This window comes from Miscanthus floridulus, chromosome 6 (assembly GCF_019320115.1).
Source record: "Miscanthus floridulus cultivar M001 chromosome 6, ASM1932011v1, whole genome shotgun sequence".
Classification (NCBI taxonomy): Eukaryota; Viridiplantae; Streptophyta; class Magnoliopsida; order Poales; family Poaceae; genus Miscanthus; species Miscanthus floridulus.
In genome coordinates, this window is record NC_089585.1 from 113646470 (window position 1) to 113665142 (window position 18673).

The 18673-nt window shown below is 46.0% G+C and overlaps 1 protein-coding gene across 1 annotated transcript; it reads left to right on the plus strand.

Moving 5' to 3' along the window:
* The first annotated feature begins 13136 nt into the window (after nucleotides 1-13136).
* LOC136456629 (nuclear pore complex protein NUP50B-like) lies at nucleotides 13137-17845 on the plus strand. Its single transcript, XM_066456558.1, has 2 exons — nucleotides 13137-13578; nucleotides 16248-17845. Exon 2 carries the CDS (start codon nucleotides 16266-16268, stop codon nucleotides 17682-17684), a length of 1419 nt encoding a protein of 472 aa, XP_066312655.1. The 5' UTR covers nucleotides 13137-13578; nucleotides 16248-16265; the 3' UTR covers nucleotides 17685-17845.
* Nucleotides 17846-18673: the final 828 nt, after the last annotated feature.

The following is an 18673-nucleotide window of genomic DNA, read 5'->3' on the forward strand; positions in this document are numbered from 1 at the left end:
GTCGACCGTGGGATCTTCCTCTTCGATGGAAGGCGTGAGCAGGTCTTGAACGAATACGCCATGTGGGACTTTGGCTCGGGATGATCCTAACTTTGACAGCGCATCTGCTGCTTGATTTTTGTCCTGGACCACGTGTGTGTACTCGATGCCGTAGAACTTGCCTTCTAGCTTTCTGATCGATTTGCAGTATGCATCCATCTTTTCGTTGGTTATGTCCCAGTCCTTGTTGAGTTGGTTGATGACTAGAGCCGAGTCTCCGTAGACATAGAGACATTTGACACCGAGCTCGACCACAATGCGCAAACCATGTAGGCATGCTTCATACTCGGCGGCGTTATTAGATGCTGGGAAATAAATCCTGAGGATGTACCGGAGCTGCTCCATGGATGGTGACACAAAAAGGACTCCTGCTCCTATGCCACCGATGTTGAGAGAGCCATCGAAGTACATCTTCCAATACTCATCGGACCCCTGAGAAGCGGGTGTACTTAAGTCTGTCCACTCGACGATGAAATCGACGAGTGCCTGAGACTTGATTGTAGTACGGCTTGCAAATTCCAAGGAGAAAGGGCATAGCTCCATTGCCCATTTGATGATGCGCCCATTCGCATCCTTGTTGCAAATGATGTCTCCCGGAGGGTACTCGGTCATGACCACCACCCGATATCCGTCGAAGTAATGTTTCAACTTTCGGGATGTTATCAGTATGGCGTAGATCAGTTTCTGAATCTGTGGGTACCTGGTCTTGGATTCATTGAGTACCTCACTGATGAAATAGATTGGTCGCTGTACCTTGTAGGCGTGGCCAGGCTCATCGCGCTCGACCACCATGGCAGTGGAGACCACTCGATTAGTTGCCGCAATGTAAAGCAGGAGGGTTTCGTCTTCTCTGGGAGCAGTGAGGACCGGAGGTGATGTAAGGAATTGTTTCAACTATGTGAAGGCAGCGTCTGCTTCCTCCGACCACTCAAACTTCTCGGATGCTTTGAGCAGCTTGAAAAATGGTAGTCCTTTTCTCCTAATCTTGATATGAAACGACGGAGAGCAGCCATGCATCCGGTAAGCTTCTGAACATCCTTCACCTTTTTGGGCGGCTTCATGTCTAAGACAGCTTTGACTTTCTCTGGGTTAGGGCGTATGCCGTCGTGACTATTGCCAAGCAGTATACCAGAAGGAACACCAAAGATGCACTTCTTTGGATTTAATTTCCATTGGAATGTATTAAGGGCTGCAAAGGTGCGTTCCAGGTTGTCAACAAGGGTATGTGCTTCCTTGGTTTTAACAACTACATCATCAACATAAGCCTCGATGAGGTCGTCTTTTATCTCGTCTTTAAGGCAAGCCTGTATGGTGTGTTGGTAGGTAGCCCCAGCGTTCTTGAGCCCAAACGACATGGTCGTGTAGCAGTAGGCGCCGAAAGGCGTGATGAAAGATGTCGTGATCTGGTCGTCCTTTTTGAGAGCGATCTGGTGATAACCAGAGTAGCAATCGAGAAAGGAGAGCAGCTCGCAACCGGCGGTTGAATCTATGACCTCGTCTATGCGAGGTAAGCCGAAGGGGTCTTTAGGGCAGTGTTTGTTGAGATCAGTGTAATCAACACACATTCTCCATTCATTATTCTTTTTATGTACAAGAACCGGGTTGGCTAACCACTCCGGATGATACACTTCTTTGATAAATCCGGCTGCCAAAAGCTGTGTAACTTCTACCCTAATTGCCTCCTTCTTGTCGCGAGCGAACCGTCGTAGCTTCTACTTGATAGGTTTGGCCTTACCGTTGACATTCAAGGAGTGCTCGATCAAGTTCCGAGGTACACCGGGCATGTCAGCAGGTTTCCATGTGAACACATCCACGTTGCTCCTCAAGAACCTGACGAGCACGTCTTCCTATTTGGGATCCAGGTTGGCCCCGATAAGGGCTATTTTGCTGGGATCACCGTCGACCAGCTGGATCACCTTGTGCTCCTTGGACTTGATGTTCTTGCATGGAGCCTCAAGCTCTGGGATCTCCAGGTGATCGGCTAAGGTCTTCTTGGCGTCGAGTGTGGTCTCGGCCATGCAAATAGAGAGGTCATGGGCCTCTGCTATTTTGAAGCTGTCATCCTCGTAGGTATAAGCTGCGTATATGTTGCCCCTAAGAGTTAGAACCCCTTTCTCGGTAAGCATCTTGAGCACCAAATACATGTAATGAGGTATGGCCATGAACTTGGTGAGCGATGGTCAACCAAGGATAGCATGGTAGGTGCCATCAAAGTCAGCGACCACGAAGTTGACGTAGTCGGTGCGGAAGTGGTCTAGGGTCCCAAATTGCATGGGTAGCGTGATCTGCCCAAGAGGTGTAGAGCTCTGTTCGGGGAGAACACCCTAGAACTGTGCCTCGTTTGGCTTGAGATCCGCCTGGGTTATCTTCAGGGCTGGCAGACTGTTCTTGAACATTATATTGATGGAGCTGTCGCCGTCAATCAGCACTCTATCGAACTAAACCTTATTGATACAAGGATCGAGGACCAGGGGAAAACGTCCTGGCTCAGGTATTGCAGCCCATTGGTCCTTTCTGCTGAAGGAGATCTCACGGTGAGACCAAGGAGGGAGCCATGGATCGGTAATGAGGTTGTCGGTGTTGGCCACGTTCAAATAGGTGTAGGCAAGCAGCTTGCATTCTCGTTTGGTCTCGATGGACACTTTGCCTCCAATGATGGTGTGCATGCGATCGGTTGGCTTTACGTACTTGTGATGAGGATCTGTGTCTTCATCGTCGTTGTCCTCGTTGTGCTATTCCCCTACGTCGTTAGGCTTGTCGGATGTATCCGGAGCCTGTTGACGCGTGTAGATAGACTTGAGAACACGATAATTCTCCATGGTATGGTTTAACTTGGGATGGAGCTGGCAGGGCCCTTTCAATGCTTTGGCATAGTCTTCTTCGTAGTTACGACGTCCACCACCTTTTTTAACGGTGTTGACCTCGTCGTCGTCTTCCCGAGCACACTTGCCCCTGTAATCGTCATGGCGGTTACGCCGCTGATTACGTTGGTCGCGGTGGTCGCGGGAGTCGTTGCGCTGGTTGTGGCGGTCAAAATTGTCGTTCCTACCATGGTTGCCGTGGTAGTCGTCGCGGTGTGGGGGGTGGTCAGAGCGTGGAACCCTTGCTGCTTCTTCGATAATTATCTTTTTAGCATCGTCGGCGTCCGCATATTTCTTAGCAGTGGCCAGGAGCGCTATGACTGATTCAGGTCTCTTGCGGAGGAGTTTGTCCCTTAGGGCGTCGTGGAAGCGGAGGCCAGTGATGAAAGCCTCGATTGCCTCGTTGTCGGAGATTGACGGGACCTTGATGCGCATCTCCGAAAAACGCCGGACGTACTCGTGCAGTGGCTCATCTTTCCGATCTCGAATCCACTGCAGATCATATTTGTTGCCCAGTTGCTCGCAAGTAGCAATGAAGTTGTCGATGAAAGCTTGCTTGAGCTCCTGCCAAGAATCGAAGTAGTTCACCGGCAAGCTGACCAGCCATTGGTGGCATGTATGGCCGACGGCGACTGGGAAGTAATTAGACATGACATGCTCATCAGCCATGGCTGATCTGCACGCAGTTTCATAGAGCATAACCTATAATTTGGGGTTCTCCTTGCCGTCGTACTTCTGAAGCTTCTCGAGCTTGAAGTTCTTAGGCCATATGACTTGGCGAAGGTGAGAAGTAAACTGCTTCAAACCTGGAGGGCCGTGGGTAGTATCATATTCCATACGACGATGGCTTTCGTGGGATGCACGATCGTGGGCTCTCTGGTTGATGCGATGGCGCAGATCACGTTCTCTGAGGTAATGGTGGAGGTCGTTATTGCCATCGCGGCGATCCCAGTTGCCACCCTGGTTAACCCTGCGACTACGGATATCACAGCGATTGCCACGGTTGTCTCGGTGGTTGTTGTCCTGGTAGTTGCGGCGGTTGTCGTCCCGACCACCATCATGGCCACCGTTTCTGCCTTGACGGTTGTCTGAGGGGTCATCGTTGCGTGAGCCATGTTGGTTGGGTGGCTGTGAGCGACTTGAGTACTGGCGGCTGTGGCTTGACTCGACTGAGACGGATGGAGCCCGAGCTTGATTTACAATCTCTACGGTCTGAGCCATAGCAGTCGTCAGATAAGCTTGTATATCATCGTGAACTGCCTGGGTTTCCGGGGTATTGGGTAGTCATTGCATTGTCGCCATAGCAACAGCTACGTTGGCGCTTGGAGTCCTAAAGACTTGTTTATCCCCCACCCTATCGAAGGCATTGTTAAGGTTGCGTGGCTGGACTCGTATGCGTCGTGCCTCCTCTTCTGCCTCGGCTTCGATTTGTCGGCGATTAAACCGGTCAATATTCCGTGCTTCGCGTGCAAGCATTTCTTGTTCTATTTCACCAACTGCCGATGGTTTGTCATTACTGACAACATTGATCAAGTCCCCTCACCTTGGTAGGAAAGACAGGAATTGTGGAAACCCCAGGGCATGGTCTGGGATATCTAGATTGTATTCAACGCCTTCATCGTCATGATGCTGGAGCATGGTGTGGACGGAGGCATTAGATGCGATGCCAGACGAGGAGCCGGAGCCACCCTCTTGAACTGTGTGGACGGATCCTTCTCGATAATCCTCAATCCGGACCATGTTGATGAAGTTGCGCAGGCCGTAGGGCTGGGCCTGGTAGTTCTCCGTCGAGGCTTCGTACTCGGAGAGCTGGAGACCCGTCGCGGAGGCTGGCCGGTGATGAGCGGAGCGCCCTTCAGGAGTAGATGTGACCACGAGATCCATACCAAGTCGTGCAAGACGACTGGCCCGAGCTAGTCGGGTAGATCTGTTGTAGGTAGCGGTTACCTGCTCATTAGGTTGATTTTGAATTGAACTTACCAGAGCTAGGGTTTCAGCAAGTTTGGTACCGACCCGATCGATGGAGTCGAGCAGGTCGGTGTTGTCGATCTGCTTCCCTTTGTAGCGAGGAAGCGGACGATGGGTTGTCGGCGTGGCTGAAGACGATGTGGGCGTGGTCGGAGCCAGATCCACCATGGTCGGAGCCATAGCCGATGCAGGTGAAGCAGTGGTCGACGCAGATTGAATCTGCGCCTCCTCCATGGTCATGGCGATGAAGTCGTCAGAGCCAGTGGTCCAGGTGATCTGGCCGACGGTGAACGTGAGGCCGTTCGGCGTAGCCATGGAGCCAGAGATGATGACCATCTTGTTCGCTTGGAGAGCAGTACGCACACCCCCTACCTGGCGCGCCACTGTCGATGAAATATGGTCGGCAGTCTACCTAGGGGTATGCCCAAGGTAGTAGATTGTCGGCAGACAGATGCGCAAGCCACAAACAAGATGGTGACGCAAGACAGACATAAGATTTTATCCAGGTTCGGCCGCCGTGAAGGCGTAATACCTACGTCATGCATTTGACTGTATTGCTGTATGTCAATGAGAGATGTTTTTTAGAGGGGTTCCCTGCCCACCTTATATAGTCCGGGGGGCAGGGTTACAGATTTGGAAACTAATCCTAGCCAATTACAATTGCCATAGGTGGCCGGATAAGGATTCCTATTCTAACCGACCAGGATCTTGCTTGATCTCCAAATCTGCCTTGATTCCTTGCGCGGGATTTTGAACAGGTTGGCCTGGCCGCGTGTCATCTTCTAGTGGGCCGGACCCCCTGATCTAGGCCGGCCCAAGCCTAGCCATAAAGGTATAGGGGTTAATACCCCCACAACGGCCTCGGCGCCTCTCGACTGCAGCTTCGTGAGCACGACCGGTCGAGAAAATGCTCCCGTTGTCCTAGCTCGTGGATTTCTTCCACATGGAAAATGAAGGGAAGCGGGCTTCTGTCCCGACGTGCATCGGCTTCCAAAGAGCACCGCAAATTGGCCCGGTGAGAATTGGCGCGTGCTTTCTTGGCCCGGGGAAAGCGCGGGGAACCCTCTGGGATCCCCTGCTGCCAAAGTAGCCCTTACAAGATTTTAAGAGAAAGGGGATGTGGTGGAGACGCTCCTAGAAAGTTTATTAGGAACCCAAAAATAAAATTTGAGAGTTGATAACATAGATGGCATGCCCTTAAGAGTTGATAACATAGAAGGTATGCTCTTAAGAGTTGATGGACTTCTGGTACATTTTTATTTATACTATCACAAACAACTGATTAATATGAAGATTGAATTCAATCAAGGAGGAGCATTAAAACTAATAAGATTATGGGGGTGTTTGGGACTGATCCGCTCCATGTTTTTCAGCTCTGCATTCTGTTGGAGAAAAAATGGAGTTGTGAGAGCACCTAAAGAGGTGCTCCACAAACTCTAGTTTTTTGTGGAGCTGCTCCACGGTAAAATTTGTAGAGCAGAGTTTGTGAAGCAGTCCCAAACACCCGTACAATGATCTCATCCCATAGATCAAGGAGCATGCAAATTAGTGATTAGGCTTCGACCTAATGGCCCAGTTAACCAAACATATGGTGTAATCACTCGGCAGATCGTTCCAGAATTCAAATGTATGTTTATTGTGTATATATAAATATGCAAAGATCAAGGCACGTGTGTAGCATCATAACACGGGGCCGGAGTGTTGGGAGGAGCTGTCGTGGAGAGGGCATGACGCATACGGTTGCCACGGTAAGATATGATGCCAACATGGCAGGATGACACATGTCGACCAAGAAAGCGGGGCTGAGTATGAAGTGGGACCGGCGTGTTGGGAGCTGTCGTGGAGAGGGCACGACACATACGGCTGCCACGGCACGATATGATGCCAGCATGGCAGGATGACACGTGTCCACCAAGAAAGCGGTGTTGAGTCACCAGTGCTAGGATGAAACCAGATTCTTTCACGTATAAAGATGTACATAACATATCCCACTCATTTCATTATCTCAATCTCCTATTATTTTTTGAGGGCGTCGATTTCAAACACAATTCCACGCCAGACGCACGATTCTAGCTCGCTTCATCAGAAATTGTTGTCCCGGCCGCGATAGAGCGAACGTGAAGCAACTCAGCCATCCACCACCGGTTAGAAAATTGAGAAATTTCAATATTTAACACTCAATTAGCACGCATCTGTATGTTTGACACCTAATTCGTAGACCTTTGAAAATTTGACCCGGGCACACGAATTCTTTGGATAAGAAGGATTTCTAGATTTTCTCTAATTTCCTATTTCCAATATCATCTTCCATTTAATTAGGCTATAGAAAAAAAGGCTAAACTGCCCTCCACCAAAATGAAGACATGGACGCCTTCCTCATCCTCGCGCTTGTATTGTCGCGTGAGTCACGACTGACCTTGCGGCTCCTCCGAATGCTGTCGGCCAGCGCCCGTCACCTCCATCGGACCCCTCTCCACCCCATCCTCCGTTTGGTACACGTCAAGCCTGCGACTGCAACACCCGACCCCTCCAACCCCCTCCCCCCCGTCTAGCACCCGCCAGGTGCCCTATCCGGCGCTTGTGTTTAGGCGGCGGTTGCATTGCCGCCCCCTCTGTCCTCCCCGCGGCTGGCCAGGGAGATGCCGATGAGGAGGCGCACGAACCGAGGGTTTACCGAAAGAAGTCAGGATAGTTTGGCCTTTTCTGGTGTCTTGAGGAATGAGAGAGACAATTGGAAATAGAAAAGGAGAGAATCTCTCGTATCCAAAAAAATTCGTGTGTCGAGGGTCAAATTTTAGTCTACGAATTGAGTGTCAAATGTAGAGAGATGTACGAATGGAGGGTTAAATATCAAAATTTCTCGAGAAAATCCAGCGGAATGTGGGAACGCAGTTACGAAATTGCCCCTCGACAAAAGCAATACCCGCATCATGCCATCCAATATATACCTGGTCTTAGGGTTTGGCCCCACTCGACTCCCTCGGCTACCTCCGACAGTCGCCCGTCGCCCGGTCCCTCCGAACGCCAACCTCTTCATCCCTGACTTCGGCCCATTCGGTCGGTGGCCCCTCTGTAGGCGACGTCGGCGCAAGCCCTCGAGGATAGGCACGATGGCATGTGGTCCCGACTACATAGACAATTAGCTGGCCTCTGCCTCCGGCCCCTCTCCGGTGGCCCGATTGAGTCGTTGTTGCAACCACCAACTTCACCGGCGGTGAGCTTACCACAGCCCTCCGAAAGGTATCGATCCAAATTAATATTAATATTGTTCCTCTCTTTGTGCTACTAGATTTGCATGCAAAAAGGTCAAGCTTTTAGAGTGGATTCGGGTTCTAGAATTTGGTTAGGGGTGGATTGTGGCAGGACTGCCCGAAATAGCATACTTACAGAGACGCTCGTCTTCCACTAGACACTAAGCACCCCAAAAGCAAGCTACAGCGGCGGTATCCGTCGGGCACACCTTCGGGGAGAACCCAAAAGATCCACATTTTCCCCAATGATCCAATAATGGGAACGAGTTACAATAGAGGTCCATTTTATACATCAGAGTTTCTTAAAAATTACATTATTACATTACCAAATATTAGAGTGTGGAATGATAAACATCGAAATTTAAAATAAACATCTATCGATAAGAACGAGGATCCGTCTGAGCCCACCAGAAGAATCCTCCACATAAAGGTACTTCTCATGCATCACCTACAACAGGGGTAAATAAACCCAGAGTACACAATGTACTCGCAAGACTTATCCGACTAGTGGGAATAATTTCCCGACTCCAAGGAATATGATAAGCTTCATGGTTTGTTGGTTTTTTTAGCAAAAAGCAATACTAATAGTGAGTCCTTATTTATGTTATTATTATCAGCCATATTAAGTTATTATCTATCCAGTCTATATAAGCACATGTTCTATTTTCAAGCAAGAGTTGAGCAATCAGTTCCATTTCTTCTTCTTTTAACTTTCAGTTCTTACTACGATGCTAGAGGTAAGACAAGTCATACCGACTCGGTGGTGATTCACGAACCAATGTGCCTAGCTAGGTGCCCCCAAAAACAAATGCCCCGCTTGTACCCCAAGCACAAGTAGGACTAACCCATCACCCTCCTATCCTGGGTGTCTAGGTCCTCGTCCAAACTTGGACTCCAAGCCCCCACTCCTGAGTCCCGGACCCAGTGCGGTGCAAGGACCTCCACCATCTCCGCCTCCAATCAGTCAGTCCGGAAAGAGCCTGATCCACGACAAGAGAGCAACAAGTCTTCCCTACGCCCATACCCAAGTATGCGCTCGGGACAATAGATCTGTAACTTGCCTCGTGTCCATTGCAACGATTGGTCCTTAATTGACACAAACAGGGAAAAAGTGTAACTGAGCTATGCCCTGTTGGCTGCAGGACACAACCCTTTACACCCACAAGAACCCAACCATATCCCTGCCCGATCACAATTTTTCTTTCCACCATTTTATCATGACTGATCATATTTATCACCTATTTGTGAGTAACGACACGTTACCCACGCTACCGACATTCTGAGCATAGCAGCTACTCGATCTATACTAGTAGGACTCATGGGTGGATATATTTATCCACGCAGTTTCCATAAAATACCTGTAACTTAAATGCACATCATATATATATATAGTGATAAAAAATAGGGGTTATGCACCGAGGCTTGCCTTGGGCAGGTGGGGTGTCAGCAAAGTCAGCAACTGATGGCTCCAGGACTCCCTCCTGCACGAGAACCTCCTCCTCGTACTCCTCGGTTAGCTCCTCGTACTCCTGCTCGTTCGCAGTCACGAACTCTACCAACTCGTTATCTACATGCATGAAATGATGATGCAACGCTTAGTAATACGGCAATAGCAACTCTTAAAATAAGAATATATCTACCAAGCTACTAAGCTAACTCTAATGACTAATACGCAAAGTTACCTATTATTCTCACTAAACAGGTATGAAACATTTCATGTATTATCTTAGCAACTAAAGACATCCTTATTGTTAATATCAATTTACAATGTATATAATAAAACAAGGTGCACTAGCTACCATATTTATCAACCTATTCTAAGGCTACAAAAATTACATGAGCACATAATAATACAATGAACCTACTGTAAAATATTTTTAGGGCTAGCACTCCTATCAATGCATCACAAAAATTCATTCTCTAAATAACCATAATAATAATAATAATACGTATTTCGAAATAATAAAGTAACCCTAAAGGTATTACTGAACTATACGAACTAATTACACTAACAGATAGATCATGAATTTAGGAATCTAACAAAATTTATTTCACAATAAATAAATAAATTCAAATGAGCTCTAAAGGTGAAGAAATGATATTATTGGAGGAGGCTAATCATGCTATTGGACTTCTTGACTTGCACATGGCTGTGGGTCTTTGGACCATGACGTGATGGGGGGGGTGTTGGTTCATTTATGCAAGTCAAGGAATTAATGGAGGAGATATAAATCTTGCCAAGTGGTATGCTAATAATTCGTGAATGACAATAATTTGTCATTTGACTTTGTGGCTATAGAGCTCTCACGTGGAGAGAGATGATGTGCTGGAAGGACAACTTGGACTTCACGACGCTTGTTGAACGTGATGATCGTGTGGATCCTAGTGAATGCTATTTGGGTACATTAGTATGGGTCTAGAAATAATGGATGAGACCGCGGGTTAAGGAAATAATGAAGAAGGAGAATGAATAAATTCTTGCAGGCTAGCTACCTGGGTCGATTACAGCTCAGGGAGAAATCGATAGACGCAACTTTCTTGGGCAAGAACAGAGGAACTTGATTTGAGAGGAAGAAGCAAGTGAGCAGCGGAGCGGGATGGCTCGGCAGCTCGGCATGTCCTTTTAAAGACAGGAGACGTGGGAATGGAGAAGCAAACGGTTCAGTATCGAGTCTAGGGGTCCCACTCACGTGCTCGTGACTCAGACGAGACCACGATGAGTAGCTGGTCATTCTACAGGCCTGGCCAACCATCGGGCATAGCTCAGGGGTGGCACACAGCTTCGGTGACTGTGACTCTGTGAGCTAGCCAACGATTGTGTAAGGCAGTGTGTGTAGAAAGGTTGTTTGGCCGTGCATCGAACATTTATTTATTTATACAATCACGAATCGTAGTAAGTGCGGTTGTGGTCGTCGCCCCAACCAAGCCACCGACGACGGCGACGACCTTGACTCGAGGCCTGTGCAAGCTACAGTGTTCTAGTCCTCACTCTGCAGAGAATGTGAGGAGAACAGTAGAGAATGTATCGTAGTTGCTTTCATATGTGTACAGTGATGGCGTGTGGAAAGGGTGTCTAAGCTGCGTTTGTAGAGCAGTGAGCGAACGGCGTGCTCGGCGGGCCGAGCTTGTGAGTGAGATTAATGCGTAGCGTGTGCGATGTTGTTGCTACGGTCGGTCGTTGCTGTGCGCGTGCTGCGTGGGCTAAGGAGAGCAGTTTGCCTTGTGCGCGCTCTGGGGATTAGGAAGAAGATGAATAGCGAGAGATAGAGTTGGATCAGGATAACAATAGTGAGTTGAGCTGTGCTGGAGAGTATTTGGACAAGGAATAAATTAGAGCTCAAATTGAGAATTAGTGCAACAAAATTTAATTTCTTATTTTACCACATGCAATAATACATAAACATGATGCTCATGGCATAGTTTTAGCAAAAATTGTACAATGTAACACTGAGGGTGTTACATGAATTTGGATTAAAGTCAGGTGTAGGTCAGATTTGAGTGATCCAGAGTTCGATTGCGTGGTGGTCAGTTTGGTGACTACAGAGCAAGTTTAATTGGGTGATAGCGAGGTGGGGGGGACTGATTTTATTAAGCCAAGGCCCCATACGTGGGATGATTGAGGAATATTGCCAATTGAAATAGAGAGTTATATTTGCAAGAGTATATGACATGTGGTTGTAGGGTTTCTTGTGTAAAGTTGAGTTTTCTAAACAGTTTACCCATTTGCTGTAATGTTTTGTGGATGAACTGGTTCAGTTGTAGCCATTTGCTCTTGTTTAGTTACATGGGTGGATTTGGGCCTACGGCCACAGCCCTAGGCGTGGCCCAAATATCCCTTTAGAGTATACTCCCTCTATCCCTAAATATCGGTCGTTTTTGTTTTTAGAGAAACAACTTTGACTAAATATATATTAAAAATAATTAATATTTATGATATATAATTAATATCATTGAAAAGATCTTTGAATCTAGTTTTTAATAAATTTATTTAGAGATACAAATATTGCATGTATTTTCTACAAATCAAGTCAAACTTATGGCACGCACATCAACGACGACAGTTATTTAGAGACGGAGGGAGTATGTAGTTTTTCAGCGGAAAAAGTCCACATTACCTCCTCAACTTTTGCGAAAATCTATTTTTTCTCCCTGAACTCTAAAACCGAGTAAACCACCTCCCTAAACTTTTAAAACTGTTCGTTTTACTTCACTGACCGGTTATAAGCGGTTTTCAAAGGCGGTTTTGTCTTTTTCTTTCTTGTTTTATTTATTTCGGCTGAATCTTTAAAAAATTATAATAGATCTAAGGCTACAACTAAGTTATGAAAAATCATAATAGAAAGTATTTATAAATCTATAACTAAGTTATACATGATTCAATGAGTATGAAATTTTTACTACAGTTCAAGCATACAATAATTAGTCCGCCATAAAAATTTCACCACAATTGGACCATAGAAATTGCAGCTATGAATTAATTATATAAAAGAATAGATCTAAAGCTACAATAAAAAATTTATACTAAAGCATACCATATTATATGTTCACTGTGTAGATCTACTCACGTGGAGTCCAACAAAATTAGATTTTCCATTTTATGATTTTTCTGTGATTTATTATGATTTTTCAAAGATTTAGCCGAAATAAATAAATAAAAAGACAAAATCACCTTTGAAAACCGCTTATAACCGGTCAGGGAGGTAAAACGAACGGTTTTAGGCCTTGTTTGGATACATGTGTATCCACCTCAATCCACATGTGTTAGAGTGAAATGAAATAGAATTTAGTTTAATTCTACACCAATCCACTTTAACACATGTAAATTAAGTGAATACATATGCATTCAAACACGACCTTAAAAGTTTAGAGAGGTGGTTTATCCGATTTTAAAGTTAAGAGAGAGAAAATAATTTTTTTGTCAAAATTGAGAGAGATAACGTGGACTCTTTCTTTTTCGCACTGGCCCTATGTGTTGGGCCAAGCGTCTGTACTCGTGGCCCAGCACAGAGAGGAAAGGGGCACGCGGCCGCGAGTCGCGAGCGTCGCAGGCGCCCGTCCGAGGTCCGACTCCCCTCCCTGTTTCTGCTTCTCTACGCCGTTCTCTCTGTCGCTGCTGCCCGCTGCTAACCCTAGCCGCCGCCGGCCGCCGTCGACCCGTCCTCCGCCTCCCGACCGCCGCCTACTGCCACACCGTCGAGGGCCGACCGGTGACTGGCGTCCTGATGGCCGCCGCCTGCCGCGGACACGCGGTGACAGGCTGACGGCGTGCGTGACGCCCTGCACTGCTGCCTGCTCCGCGCCCGCGCTCTACAACCGTCTGCGGTCTGTCGCCAAGCCCTGGCGCCCGCCTGGACCCGCCCGGCTGCGCGCCTGCGCGCCACAGCGTGACACCATCGCCAACTGCAGACTGCAGTCTGCAGTCAGCCAGTCACAAACTCACGGTTCTAATTCCAAGCTTGGTAATTCCCCACTCTCACGTCTAAGTTCTGCCTTAATTTGATGTTGAACTCTTCCTGATCTAGTATGAATTCCATGAATGAACATTATAATTGATTATCTGCCTGTTCGTTTCGGCTTATTTGCTCGTATCTGGCTTATAAGCCATGGCTTAAACAGTATTTTTCTCTCACACCAAACCAACCAGCAGTACTTTCAGCCATGGCTTATAAGCCAATCCAGCCGAAACGAACAGGCTGTATATCAATTTTTGTAGCACGTAGAGTTGCACGATGAAGAGCGGGACATTAAATTTCTTTTTTTCCTCCTGCTCCTACGCCAATTATACAACCAGCATCACAAACCCAGCCATCAAAGTTGAAGTGCGGGTGGTATATACGCTTTTCATAGTGGCCCTAGACATCGAAATTGAAGAGCTCCATAGGAACCTAACATTTCGAAAAACAAGCATCACATGCCAGCTCCAGCTCCTAATGAACTGAGGCAACTTGCTAATTGGTGAATTTGAATGAGTCTGTTAATGCTGTATTCCTCTTTGTGTCCAGTGCTCGATGGTTTATATGGGTTAGAGGCTTAGAGCTGCCATTTTTGTTGTCTGAACCACCTTTATGAGAGCTACTGATAAAATTTTTGAGAGATGGTTAACTGGAGTATATCATCTTAATGAACGTTTGAGTAACTACATGAACCTTTGTTATACTGCTCAATGACTGTGGCACGCCTCATTTTCATGCAAGTTTAAAACTTTATATGAGGGAGATGTTGGAAAATGGATTAAAAGGGAATTGTAACAATAGCTCAAACTGCTTTTTAGTGACACATATACAGCAAAAAAGCAATTTAGGCATTTACATGTTAACATGCTATCTTGACAATCCAACAAATCATCTACAGAAAAGGAATCCATCAAACTGTCTACAGAGTAGCAATTGATATTTTTTTTCCATCACTTACCTCATCATGTTTGTAATCATTAAAAGTACTTTTTTTTTCGGGCTAATTGCTACTCATGTTGTTATGTCATTACATATAGCAAGTGGAATAGAAGTCGAATCAGGGGGCATTATGTCAGTATATTGTTTACATGAATGGAATTTTAAACATGATTTTGGCTGGGTTGCATTATGTAGTATGGTCCTGTTTGGAACTGCTTTTGGAGCAGCCTTTCACCAAAAAAGAGAAACAGTGGAGCAACCAAATGAAACTTCTATATATGCAGCTTCCTGGCAAAGCACTTCCCGCAAAACAACTGTGAGCCAGTTTCCTTGTTAAGCAGCCTGTGGGGAGCTTATCTCGGCCTTCTCTCGCCGTCCTCGAGCGCCTCCTCACCGCGAGTGCCTCCTAGTAGCCTGCCTCCACTGTGACGATTTCCTCCCGCTGAGCGTCCTCTTCGTCGATGAGTGCTGCCCTGCCCCGCCAGCTGCCTCCTCATTGATTGCCTCCCCACCGAGCGCCATCCCACCTACGAGCGCCATCCCACCGACGAGCGCCTCTGGATCAATGTGTTGCCCTTGATCACCATGTGAGCCGCCCCACATCTACGCACACCCTTGGCCTTTGCCTCCCAGTCACCAGTCGGCTGGTTCCACTAAGCAGGAGGAGCCCTGCTGCTTGCTCTCTCTTCTAGATTGGAAGAAGCTGGAAAAATAAAGCCACACACAAAATGCGCTGCTTTTTAGTTTTTACACAAGAGCTTCTCCAAAAAGAAGCTTTTGTGGACAGCTAGCCATAAGCTAGCTTTCTATAAGTTTAAGTCATTCAAAACAGGGCCTATATGTATATTTAGTGTTTTAGATGTCAGGTTAGCTTGCACATCATTTCATCATATTTTAAACTTATTGAACTGTTAGGGAAGGTGTTTGTCCATGCCTAGGGTTTGTCAGTGTTGTGCCAACATGATATTATGTTTGCAGCTAGATGGAACTTATTGTCTGATGCATTATGTTAAGCAATATATTTTTTTCTCGATTCATCATAAAATTTTGTTTGGTTATTGACACCAGATGAAGATTTTTTAAAAAAAACTGTATTTATTTTGGCTTAATATAGATGCATGTTCCATGCCATTTGGTCCAAAACACATGATATGATTGTCATGTTTTAATATTTAGGTGAGATAGTTTAATGCCATTTTTGGGTGAAATAGTTTATATGGATACCATTTAAGTTTTCTTTTGGCAATGTTCTGCCAAGATGATTTTCGTTTTTGCACTTTACACAGAACTTAACATCTGATACACTGTCAAGCAACATATTATTTCTTTCTTTATATTACAAATTGTGTGGTTATTGATGTCAGATAAGTTGAAAAAAACATTCCTATTTTGGCTTAGGTGGAATCTACTGCACTTGCACCATGTGTGCTGCTTGTTCGTCCTTAACACTTCTTTGTTTCTATTGTATATAGGAAGGCCTTGCAAGGTTTCTTTTTCTTCTTTGTTGATAATTTGATGGATTGCCAAGATACCATGTTAACATGTAAATTCCTGGACTACTTTTTGGCTGTTTATGTCACTAGGAAGCAGATTGCGCTATCACTCTAATATAAACCTTATCTTTAGATTTAACTCTACATTTTCGTTTCTGCATCCTACCTGTTATTATTTTTTGGTGACTCATGGGACTATTTCTTTTTACTGTTTCTAAGTTTGTTCTTTTGTTTGAATGTCAGGTGCTATCAACTTGGAAGATGGCAGATGAGGAACAAGCCCCAAGCTCTAGGAAGAGGGTTGCAGGTACCCAAATCAACAAGGATAATCCTGAGCCTGATGATGACGGACCAGAGCAAGAGATGGGTACATTTAAGAAAGCTACTGAGGAAGTTATGGCAACCCAGAGAATTGTAAAGGTTTGGCGCCAGCAGACTTCATCAGCTCCTTCTTCTAATCCTTTCTCTGCAATCAGATTTGCCCCCACTGATTCTAGTGCTCAAACAAGTGCCCCTGTCCCAGAGGCCCAACCTTCAGATGTCAAAGCTGATGAGGGAAGTAATGGTAATGGGAAAGATACTTTGTCTGTGCCAGAAAAGAATGCAGGCTCTGGTGTAAATACCGACTCCGGTGCCACAACTGAAGCACCACCTCAACCTGTTGAAACCAGTGACAAGGCAGAAGACACAAAGGATGAATCTGGTGGAGACAAAGTGGTAGTTGGAGAACCCAACGAAGGTAGCTGCATGCCATCTGAAGTTGAGGGCAAAACAAAAGAGGGAGATGCTGAAGAAAAGGAAGGGGCAGATGAAGCTGGAAATAACGATAAAATTAGCAAGGATGATACTGAGAAGAAAGATGGAGGTGAATCAGAGACCAAGGATGGCCTGTCTGATGAGCAGAGAGATGCTGATAAAATTGGCAAGGATGATACTGAGAAGAAAGATGGAGGTGAATCAGAGCAGAAAGATGCTGATAACAAAGGGCAGACATCATCAGCGACACCCCTTTTCTCGTTTAAGAATCTGTCAAGTGGTCAAAATGCTTTCACAGGTCTGACCGGAACTGGATTTTCAAGCACATCATTCTCGTTTGGCTCAGCCTCTAAAGATGGCTCAAGTGCTGGTCCTTTATTTGGGCTGAAAGCTGATGGTTCTTCGTTCCGTTCTTTTAATCTTGGTACTGCTAACAACGGGAGTTCCGCCACAGCGCTTGCTACTTCAGCAAAGGCACCCAAGAAATTTGCTATGACAGAGGGCCCTGTTGAAACCGGTGAAGAAAATGAGAAGGCTGTATTTACTGCTGATTCTGCTTTGTATGAGTACCTAGATGGGGGCTGGAAAGAAAGAGGAAAAGGTGAACTGAAGCTGAACGTCCCTGTATCTGGCGGTGAGAGAGCCCGGCTCGTCATGAGGACAAAAGGCAACTACCGGCTGGTCCTGAATGCAAGCCTCTACAACGACATGTCACTCAAGGACATGGACAAGAAGGGCGTGACGTTTGCCTGCATGAACAGCATTGGGGAGTCACCGAGCAGCCTTGCCACATTTGCTCTGAAGTTCAAGGACACAGCCACCAGGGAGGAATTCAAGGATGCGTTGGAATCTCACAAGACAAGCAAGGCACCGGACGTGCCGCTGAAGACGCCCGAAAACCCTCCGAAGGCAGCAGAAGTCTGAAGCTGCACTCGGGTCACGCTTACCTTTGACATGATGTCCTGAGTTGTGTTTGCATACGGTTCCCTGGTGCTGTTTTTGGAACAGTGGGTAGTCTGTCGAACTTTTATTATTACATACAGTCATAATCTTAGAATTCTGGAAATGAGACTCGTTAGATATTTGCTCGTCTTGTGCTCCGTTATGTTCTACTATCGGTTAAGATATGCGTGACGTGTTATAACTAGTTATTATTATTGTATTCCACCGAGGGCTTATTTTCATCTCGTGTTGAATCGAAAAATTAACTAATTTCTATCCTAATCCACTCTTATGGGCCTTTGTTGAACAAGGCCTGTTTTTAAAAGCTGATCGAGACAGACCAGGTTGTAAAAATCCGTAATCAGAACGAACTTGTTAGAGTAATGGAGATCGCTTCCATGCTGGAGTAATGGAGATCGCTTCCATGGTGTCTAGCTGCCCTTGGGGCTAAGTTGTGTCGGGGTACTAATCCGATCTAAGGATAGTATTCCAGCTTGTACTAGGGTCTCTGTAGCCAATAATTTGGCATCAAGTTCTGAGTAATGGAAATTGCTTCCATGTTAAAAAAAAAGAACGAACTTGTTAGAGCCACTCTAGCGATGATTCAATTCAACACACTAAACACACCAAATCCAAATATTATTCAGCACACTAAACACACCAAATCAAATTTGAGGACTCAGACAAAAAAAAAACACATCTCTAATATAACCCTACTCAAGCCCATGGAATAGGGAGGCTCTCAGAACTCCTGTGCTTGTGCGGTTGTGCCTCGTTGGTATATCCTGTGGTGCCCCGGTACCCGGGTAGCCGGTAGGCCGGTGATGCGCTCTATTTTTCATTGCCAAATAGGTCAACAAACGTCTGAGTTCTCAGAAAAATCTTCATAGATCTCTAAACGATGATATTTTAAATTCTAAATAAATGTAAAGCAAGTCTCTATATTTTATTGGTGATGAAACTGAATATTT

Excerpts from the sequence above, each read along its gene's own strand:
- LOC136456629 (XM_066456558.1), top strand. The coding sequence starts at position 16,266 with ATGGCAGATGAGGAACAAGCCCCAAGCTCTAGGAAGAGGGTTGCAGGT.